General features: G+C 33.5%; 1 protein-coding gene across 1 annotated transcript in view; it reads right to left on the reverse strand.

Annotated features, from left to right (window-relative positions):
• The window catches only part of LOC108736795, a 21,109-nt gene that overhangs the window by 8,847 nt on the left and 1,431 nt on the right, over positions 1 to 10,831 (reverse strand). The window contains exons 2-7 of the mRNA XM_025979598.1: positions 10,051 to 10,344; positions 9,817 to 9,968; positions 8,214 to 8,323; positions 7,022 to 7,424; positions 4,005 to 4,169; positions 567 to 669 (exon numbers count right to left, since the gene is read on the reverse strand). Coding sequence (XP_025835383.1) covers positions 567 to 669; positions 4,005 to 4,169; positions 7,022 to 7,424; positions 8,214 to 8,323; positions 9,817 to 9,968; positions 10,051 to 10,344 — 1,227 coding nt within the window. The remainder of the gene's footprint in view (positions 1 to 566; positions 670 to 4,004; positions 4,170 to 7,021; positions 7,425 to 8,213; positions 8,324 to 9,816; positions 9,969 to 10,050; positions 10,345 to 10,831) is intronic.

A 10,831-nucleotide genomic window follows, 5' to 3' on the forward strand; every position in this document is an offset into this window, starting at 1 on the left:
ATAATATAATATAATATAATATAATGACTTATTCAGAAATCGTTTAGGTAGACAACAATATTTACTTTCAATCAAGCGACGTTTCGTCCATAGACTAAGGGCTTCTTTAAGGTTATTGAAATGTTAATAAAGGTGAAAATAACCTTCCTATACTGAATATGAGTAGTAATTGTTAACTTAAACCCAAATTACTAACAGTACATATTTTTTTTAATTAAAATTGTACAGTTGATTTAATTTATTTTAAAAATAAAACTTAAAAAAGACACGACATACTAAAATTAATGAAGATGAGATGATAATAATACGCTCAATTTATTATAATACGTCGATATTATATATAAGAAGGCAGCATGTAAGTCTCCAACTTTATTAACATTTTAATTACGTTGAAGAATCCCTTCACCAATGGACAAAACGTCGGTTTATTGAAAAGAAACATTATTTTTTACCTGATTGAGTTCTGCAGTCATTTCATCGATAAAACATTAGGGAGTATCTATTAAATCGGAATAAATTAAATAAGTAGTAATAAAACATTAGTAATAAATAATTACAGTCCTTACCTATTTGTCCATTTATTCCTACAATTACTGTTATAAACAGTAAGTGTTCAAGACTAAAACCATTCATTCTAATAATATCGTTAATAAATGTATTGTAGATATTATTTATTGCACATCATGCGTTATAATAATATTAGTAACACAAATTCGCGCCTTCTGCGAAATCACTGTTGATGTCGGTTTAACATTCATACTTCAACCTTCATGCTTGAGTGTTTAGCTGAAACTGATTTAAGTCTCTGTTTACTCAAACAAGTTTTTTTTTTTTGGAAACTCCGCTATTTCTAGACACTTTTATGTATGTACCTATCCAATAATTAATAATACAGTTGCGTCAATGTTACATCATTAAAATGCCAGAAAAAGTATTAATAAGTCATTTTATTTAGGAAACGGAATTGGTAAGAATATTTTGATTGAATGCTAGAGGTAATTAATTAATAGATATCTACAGACGTCAAATTTGAAAAAGTTTTTTTAAATTGAACATAATGGTTCTTTACAGAAATACAGAATTAGATGACAATTTATGAAATAATTAATCTCATGAAATAAAAATGGTTCTGTTAAATACACTGTACATATTTATTACCGGGATAAGGGTTAAGGAATTGGTTTAATGGTAATATTTGTACACTATGAATTTAAATTTTACACTATACATGCCGGAGTTGCCTGTAACGAACGTTGCATTTAAGCGCGCTCACGGCTCAAGCGATCCCCACTACGAACTCGAGTACGTGGCCGAGTAGAGGGGGGACATCCGTTGCATGATTTCGTTACATAGCAAGTCGCGTGAAACAAACTTACCTTACCGTGCGTAAAAAAGTTTCACTTCAATATTTGCATATTTTAGTCTTGAGGGTTGTCTAACTACCTGTCAAATCACCATCTTTTGTCAATTAGAAGCTCACTGAAATGATTTTTTCCAAAACATTACCATTTTAAATCAAATTTCTGACCTAAAGAAAATTACACTGTGAAATAGACTTTCCGACTTTTTACGCAACAATGAATTCTCAACCGAAAAGACATCTTCCGTAATATCGTCAAAATCCTTGAAGTCTTCAAGAAATAAGTTACTCCTGGGTGGTCACTCAGAATATTACGATTTAAATAAAAAAATATGTTTGAAAAATTTAATGTGGGAAAGCTGTTAAAAATTAGCAATTATTGTTAAAAATTATGTGAAAAAAGTTAGTTAGTAGGTAGTACACAGAAAAACACTTTTGATGAAGAAGATGATTAGTTGTACTTTAACTTTCGATTACATTGTAATTATGTTTTTTAATTGAACATTGAAAAAAAGTAGTTTTGTTCACTTTTTTAGAAATAGTAGATATGTGAGTAAAAACGCCACAGTAATTTATTCAAGTTTCACGAAGCAATTGGTAGCATAGTAATAAATAGGAGACACACTCTAGACACTAATTAAATAGAGAGAAAGATATACAAATTTTAGCAGTGTTCGTTACCTGCGACTAGCCGAAAAAGATAAAGGTACCTATCTTTCCCTTCCTATTGGTAGGTATACGTATATAGTAGATTTATTGTTCTAGTAAAAAAAGTAACAAATTTACAATTTTGACTTTATAATTCAAAGCCGGCAAAATTAAACTGATGCGACAAAAATACAAATAATTATAGTACTGTGGAGCTTTACTTAATCAATAGGCATTGAAGAACCCTAAAATTGTACAAAACGATTAACAATGTGATACTTGTATTGGCACTCAGGGTGTAATCTTCAGTGCGGTGGAATTTGACGTTGACATCAACTTCATTGTTTTAAATGGAACACCCTGTATATTACGACGACATTGAATTCTACTTACAATTTTAGGCAGATTTTCATAAAGCTTTCTTACTTCTAAAATTTGTCGTTTTCCAGATATTAACTTATTTTAAAAAAGTAGCACAGAACAGTAGATAGCAAAAAAGTAAGAAAACTGGAGCAACATTATTCTCAGGAAGGATAGTTATACCCTCAAGCATCCCTTTCATACTTTCGAAGTAGATTAATTACATACAGGATGTATTTTCATAGCCTTATACTTACAGAATTTTATTGTCTTTCGAATGGCATTAAGATTCCCTATACACATCTTCTTTAGTTTTCAAATTATTTACTGTTCTTTGTAAATACAACTAAAATCGTTTATTTTTTTAAGACACTAAGACTTTTTTGTCGCACTCATTTAAAATATTTACTTGCGTCAAGGAATTAATTACAACCGTTTTATTCGTCTGGCGTTTTACAAGTATTTTTAATATTAATTAACAAGCATGTTATCAAAATTTTAGAATGTCTAAAATATACTTTTTGCGTAAAATACAAAAATATATTCGGGAGTCTGGTCATACTAGACATGAAGATCTAGTCAGAGACATATCAGAGACAGAAACAAGAGTTAAGAGGGGTAGAGGTAGACATAGATTAGATTGCTGTTCGCAAATAGTTAAGGATGTGGGATGTTCGAGTTTTAAGGAAATGCAAAGATTAGCTCAGAATAGCAAAGAGTGGAGGTGCGTGTCCAACCAGTTTTAGGACTGACGGCCTTATGATAATGATGATGATGATGAAGCTAGTCATTTAAATGACATTTACTGGCGGGCTAGTGATTACGATATCAAAATTTAAGTTCTTAAAAATTAATAAGACATTTGTTTTGCTGTACTGGTGTATTGACTAACTGTAATATAATCAGTAACTATCATAAGCCAGTGACCTACATAATTCGACCCATTTTTAGAATGAAATGGAAATAATTCAGTAACGATTCAATTCAAAATTCAATAAAAGCAAAACAAAGATATGAGTAAACCAAGGAAGTAAAAGTAAGAGTAGAGCTAATATAAAAACTGGAAACGATAAACTAGAAGGGGCTTCTGGTTTTCAATATCTAGGAGGTCAGATGTCAAGATGAGAAAAGTGGTAAAGATATACAGCAACAAGAAGAAATCACATCTGTACTCGTGAACGATTAGTTTGGAAATTTGAAAAGGATTATGAAAATCGTATATTTTGAGCTCGGCTTTGTAAGGTTCGAAACGTTAACGAAAAATTTCGGAAGCATTTGCAAATGTGGTGTATGATGAAAATGCCGTGGGCAAAAAAGCCTACCATTGCGGACGTATAAAATAAATTCAACAACAGAGGACGTTATGAAGATGAATGAGTAAAAAAAGGAATAAAAAGAACGGATACCTTTTGACCCATGATGGACTAATTAGAGGCATAATAGAAACAGAAACAGGAATAAAGAGTGTCAGAAGATGAGCTAGATTAGATTACTCTTCGCAAATACCTACAAGTTATAATATAGTTTTCAGGAGATGCTAAGATTGGATCAGGAGTGGAGATACGTGAACAACTAGTCTTCAGTATAAAATTATAATTATAAAACAAACAACGTATAGTAACATAAATTATTGAGAATTCCACACGATTCCTTCTAGCCAGTCGACGTAATTGGAAACCCTGGTATATACTGCAGGTACATTTACATGTCCGCATCCTTTCCCCAGAGATGTTATGCCAATTATTTCATACATGCAATAAAAGTCTCTACTGCCTATTTGTAGTGGTCTTCCAGAGTCACCCTATAATATAAAAAATTAATATGTAATTGTAATACGTGATAATTAAATTATATACTAATTAAAAGTTGAAAACATTTCACTAACAACAGTAAAAAAGGCTTCTAATGAAATGAAATGAAATCATAATCTTAATTTTAAAATAGACTTCAAAATAAGGAGGTTCTCAATTCAACTACAATTTTTTTTTGGGGATGTTACCTAATTTCTTCGTCAATTGTGAATCTATTTTAATCATTTTTTTTTACTGGATACGTTATATTTCAAGGGTGGACCTGTTTAAATTGTAAAAAATATTTCATCTATAAGAGTGGAAAATTGAAGGATGATAAATAACTAGTTGAAGAAATTACGCATCCTTGTCATTTCCTTATTACCTTTCTAATTGTTTAGGCTACCAGCATCTCAAATGTGATCCTATTTGAATTTGTTAACCTTTAAATTTGTGCATATAGGTAGTGTAAGTATTGATGTTCGTTTTTATATATCAACTAGCGGACCCGACAGACGGTGTCCTGTACACACGTCTTAGATACAAAAATTTCAAACTTTTTTAAATAATATGTAACAATCTGGACCGTTTTGAGGAAAATTTTTAATAATAACTTATTACAAAATACGACTAATCGATAGCGTGTGTATACTATAAGCGAAGTTAAATGTCGAGGCTGTGTTAAATAAAAACTCAAACTTGTTTTAATTAAAGATTGAAAAGCTGAAACTTAAACTATTTTATAACAGGTATATTTGTACAAAAACATAATTTATCGTAATATTATTGGATGTACAATATTTTTAGTTAATCGATGGTTTTCCAATCCTGGAACACGCAACATTTAACTGGCCGTGATAAAAGCACGGATTTTCCACATCTAAGTCACAAATCGTCATTGTTTGACCTTGTGACTTATTAATAGTCATAGTAAATGCCAAGCGGATTGGAAATTGTAAACGTTGAATGGTATAGGTGAATCTGAAGGAATCACTGGGATCCGTGGTAGAAGTAAAACTTCGTCATGAAATTACCCACTCAAAATAGTGACTTCAAGAATGTTGCCCATGATTTTATTTATGAGCAATCGCGTGTCATTACACAATTTTGGCGCATTCAAATTTTAAAGCAAAATTGTAGGTGAGCCAATCTTCAATCGTGTTGTTAGTTATGTGGTGGCATTCCAGGTAAATCCAGTAAGTTTAAAAACTATATAGGATAGTTGACAACTTCATCAGGATCAATAACAGTGTCAATCGATTTGAATGCAATTTCATTACCAGGCAATGACTGTTGTATTTTGAAATTGATGGGCCAACATCTCAATTTTTTGTGGCTAAAATAGCTCGCTTACGTAACCATGCATGGTTGTATGATATTGTAATGTTCGTGGGTTTAACAAAATTAACTTCTAAAACTGATAACGAGAAAAACTATTTATTTACACTATTAAATTATTACTAAACTTAGGTTATGAATTATTCTATTTATTTACACTACTGTTGATATATCACTATTCACTGGGCTATTTATTTCACTGCTATCACTGTCAATTTATTCCTTGATTCACTTCTGCAACGGTCAATTTATTTCTACTCTTCTCGGTGATCGTCTCTTCCTTTAAACACTCTTTTGTTTCCTCTCTGGAACCCTCTAGAAACATCCGGATAGATTCTATTTTCTTTGAACTGTTTAACTGCTTTCCCAAAACGCAGGTACGACACATTCATTTACAAATACGGCGGACATGAAGAAAGTGCCAGCGGCTAGTCGGCGAATCGATAAGCCGTTCACGCACACGTGTTCCTGATCGCACACCAACACACTCGTGCTTGTTACAATATCTTTCAGGGACCTGTCGAGAGCTTCAAGAAAATGCTTGTGGACCATTGTGCATTCATCCCAGATAATAATTTTCCATTTTCTCAAAACTTCAGCCATGCCTGAATGTTTCTTTATGTTACACATTGCGTCGAGATTTGTATGGATATTCAAAGGTAATTTAAATGCCGAATGCGCAGTCGGTCCACCATCAAGTAAGGTTGCTGCAATGCCTGATTAAGCAAAGTCTTACCAGTGCCACCTGGTGCATTAAAAATTGTCGTGCTGCAGTTGATAGATGTATTATAAATTTGAAATGTTGTTATAGCCTGTAGTATACGTGTAGTGATCTGCATTAGATACGAACAAACAAATTCGAAGTGGCCAGTGTTCTGTCGAAACTGCCAAACGCGGATCGCGATTTTAATCTTTTTGGATCTCATCAGCGCGTCGCAGACAATTTCGACAGAACACAGACCAATGTTTACTTGCTGTCTTAACAGCGCGTTTTATAAAATACCACAAATGGCGCGGTAAACGCCATCTGTAGTGCAATGCTACATTTAGTAGAATTCATTATGCTCAACAAGGTCCATTTAAATAGATGGATATCTACTTGCTTAACCGAATCCACGGCGTAGCTCACTACCACGTGATAGGCACGTTACCAAAATCGAACAAACATCGAAATCGATGTGTATTAAATCAATAAAAGTGTTATATGTTTATTGAATCCTTCATATAATATGGAAAAATACATCAAGATGCATATAATGACTGAATGCAACTTTGGAAAATTTCGGTAGGCGTGAGTATGCGACTGTGGATTGACCGATAAGGAATGCGTGGTCCTGAAGACATGAAGATCACGCGTAATCGTTTTGTTTTGTTTTGGTCCATCTTGAAAGTGAGTACAGTATAAACTAATGTAGTAATTAAATATTTCATAATAATCACTTTGTCTAAATGAGGTAAATATTATACCTTAATAAAGAGTATCATTATAAACTAGTATTGTTTTAATTTTTTTTTCTGAATTTACCTTGCAAGTATCCTTGGCTTCAGTACGTGAACCCCAGCAAGTTTGTGTTTTATCATCAATGCCTAATTGTGCGAAAGTTTTAATGCACGTTTCGTGTGAAAATGCCTCTAACGTAACTTTCATGAGTTCGTTACTAATTTTCCTAGAAAATTCGGTGTAGCCCCAGCCTGTAGCAATCGCTTTATCGCTACTTATTTCTGAACTTGTATAAAGACAAGCTGGTCGGACATATTTATTTAAAGTTGCTGGTCTGTCCAATTTTAATAAGGCAATGTCGTGTTGCACTGAGGGTAGCGAATAATTAGGGTGTTGGATGCGTTTGATTATGTCGAAATTTTGTGGTTGAGCATCTTCGTTACTTTTTCCAATGTTCAGGTCACCCAAACGAATGTATTTAGCATCACTAAAAGAAATTAGAATAATATTAATTATGAATAAGTTTTTTTCATGTTTTCGGAATCCATAGTATTTTTAACAAAATGGGACAACAATACTATAACATGAGTAGGTAAATACAGTAAGGGAAAGCCGCCTAATTTTGGATATTACTTAATTGCAAAATCCGTTGTAATTAAAAACCATGAAATAAATGATCTTTAATTAAAATTATTCACATAATTTTTTGGAGCGCGGCACTGTACAGATGCGAACATGGTAGGCGCGACGGAAAAGAAAAGGTTAGAAGCGTTTGAAATGAGGTGTTACAGGCGAATGATGAGGATACCGTGGATAGAGAAGATCGCAATTTGAATGGGGAATGTTTTTAAAATTATTTCAAGACGCTACTGATGCGGCTTTGACTGAAATTATATTGTAAGGCAGTATTTGGATCAGTTCGATGAACTGGAAGGAGAGAAGCTATAGTAAGATTTGCGGCAATCGATAGAGTTAACGTCAAGTTTCTCCACAAATATTCCAAAATGTGTGGCAGCGTTTTAAGAAAACCCTGTATGAAGGCATTCTGAACATTTAATAAATCAATGTGTAACTTCTTTAGTATTTCGTATGCTTTTAACATGCATTTGAATTTAACTGCTGAAAAGAACCTTGACGTATCCGAAATTTCAAAAATGACCTACCAAAAAGGCCTTCCAACAATACCTAACTCAACCTCCCTTGCTGAATATGGAAATAAGTACAGATCAGTAAGTGTAAGTCAAATACTAATTAATTTAAACAGTGCCTCACTTACGAATGTCCATCCGTAAGGCAATGGGCTGCTGTCAAGATGTACCGTTCGCTAATTAAGCTGCCTCCACATTTCCATACTTTCTCTCCGTCTTCATCAAAACCGATTAATGCCTAAAATTAAGTAACTTTAACAATTTCTTGTATGTGCTTTAAATAACAGAGACAATGTTCAACATCTGCTGTAATGGTAGTATCATAACATACCAAATAAAATTGAAAATAATAACCAACTACAAAATACAGCAAAATCAAAAAAAATTATTGTGTCTTATTCACACCAGCTGATGGCGAGAGTGTTGTCTCACCGACACACGCTGTGGTGCACAGTTGTGGGTGAGAATGCGCAGGTGGTTGTGGTTAGAGGAAGATACACAAGAAGAAGACAAGAAGGAGATAAAGGAAGAATGAAATCTGTAAAGTAATCACTACCCCAGAATTTGCCCATAAGATTCAGTAAAAACAAACGCCTGAAATTTTTAAAGACCTTTTGTTTCTTTAACATGGCAATTTCCACCTTCTGGTCTTTAGACCCCGTAAACGACGGATTGAGATACGCTCAACCACTCTTTTTGTGTGAGCGGGGCATATCTACTCTCTACGATCTCTGCAGCAACTTGCTCACCCGAAGGGAATACACACCCTTGTGAGTTGAACCATTAAGACTAAGAGTACTATATTACTCAGGTCAGGCCAGTAGATAACCATATACTGGGGGTTCTTGGACATTCGTAAAATCAGTTGACATCAGTGGTTGGATCTTCGGGGGCAACTAGGTATTTCAACCTTTCGGATTAAGATTCCTTGCAACTCCTGCTGCTTGTTTAGTATTAGAATTCGGACCTAAACACCGTTATCGTCTAGACTATATGTGGGGTCGTTAAGCCTAAACCGTCACTGTGACCCTTGTGTTACTATGGAAAGCTATGATCTAATTAATTCCCGCCAGTTACTAGGGCTGATGAGTCGTTTCGATTCACACATCAGTGCAAGAGGATAGAGATATGTGGGATGATGTAACAGGTGGTTGAAAGAGACAGATGAGTCGGATGGAACTAACAATAATAAGTCAAAACAGAAATGATAGATTATCTGCGGAATATTATTGCTTTAGCATTTGCCGAAATGATCCAAGGTAACTATGGATAAAACCCAGATCAGGGCAGATTAAGCCGGAATCGAACCGAACTCGTCCAGCGTTCTAAGCAATTGTTTAACTGACAGATAACGCTGCTTTGAAAGACGTACACATAATTACAGAATGGCAGTAAGTAAATTGTCATTTGCTAAGAATTGTTGAAACTTCCAACCGTGAACTTATTAGTTCTCATCGGTACTCCACCGCAGCTGTAACCAAGAGCTTCGGTTTGACCATTATTTCAAAATTACTATGACGTGCTAATGAGAACTTGAAAATTCGATGCTTATTTTGATACACGTCCAATAGTTTTAGTAAAATTCTAACCAGCAAGACATTTTTGTTCTTATCTAAATTGTTACTCCTTCTTGCAGAGTCTGGATTGGTTATCCCTTTTCACCGTAGAAAAAAAATCTCATTCGTGTTAATGGAACTATTCTGGACGTTTACTTTTTGTTTATTAGCTTACCATATGTGGAAATTCTCTTGGAGCTGCTTTCTCACCACCTACGATTAATTCTAGTGCTTTTACAGCGCACGTATCCGCTTTCACTTTGCTGTTTGTTACGAGTACAAATGAATATTGTTCTTCAAAAACATACTTCGAATATTCTTTGCATTCTAAAACAAAGAACATTTTAATGTTTTACGTATGTAAGACTTTTTGGTGGAAGTAATACTGTTAATTAAATATTTAACCTACTTTGTTTACTTTTTGACTCAGCTACATTTGCTTTATATGTAATATTTGTTTCTGAAAAGGATGATGTAGTCGAATTGGCCACTTCTGAGTTGGGAGTAATTGTTTCGTCAGGAGTGGTAGCCAAGGGTGTTAGGCTTGACTTTTGGGAGCAGCAAACAATTAATAATGTCCCTTGAAAACCGCAAATCTGTGGAAAAATTTCTTTTTCCTGAATATCCTCTAAAGCTGTCAAACAGTTGCTTAGTAAAAGGCATTTTCCTATTTGACCACTAGTGTTCAGTATACAAGGATCATCTAAAATATATAAATCAAATGTTGATATACTATTGTTACCAATAAGATACTAATAAAATAATTCGTAGTTAAATTCCAGAATTCCGGAGTAGATTCATCAGATGACGAAACACAATGGCAAATATAAGGAGTTTTAGGTAAATCTTACTAGCTACTAGCGCGCATCATTATCCACAAATGTTAATTCTAATTGTTTATAATAAATACAATTTTTAGCCAATAAGAAATTAAAGAAAATACCCCAGATTGTTCCTTACTACCTTTTCATTACGTTTGTAAAACCGTTCCGAAGAGTAGCCCATAGGTGCAGTCAATCCTTTCAAGTAATAAAACGTAATCGCTAAATAATTAAAATATATTTACTCTATTCCATTTCTACTTAAAATCTAATTTAGATATATTAGAATATAATTAGTACACCTAATATATTGATATATAAGATATACATAAAGTATTCTAATTAATAATGTTTTGATTACACGAACTA

The sequence above is a fragment of the Agrilus planipennis genome, unplaced genomic scaffold, assembly GCF_000699045.2.
Source record: "Agrilus planipennis isolate EAB-ADULT unplaced genomic scaffold, Apla_2.0 scaffold142, whole genome shotgun sequence".
NCBI lineage: Eukaryota > Metazoa > Arthropoda > Insecta > Coleoptera > Buprestidae > Agrilus > Agrilus planipennis.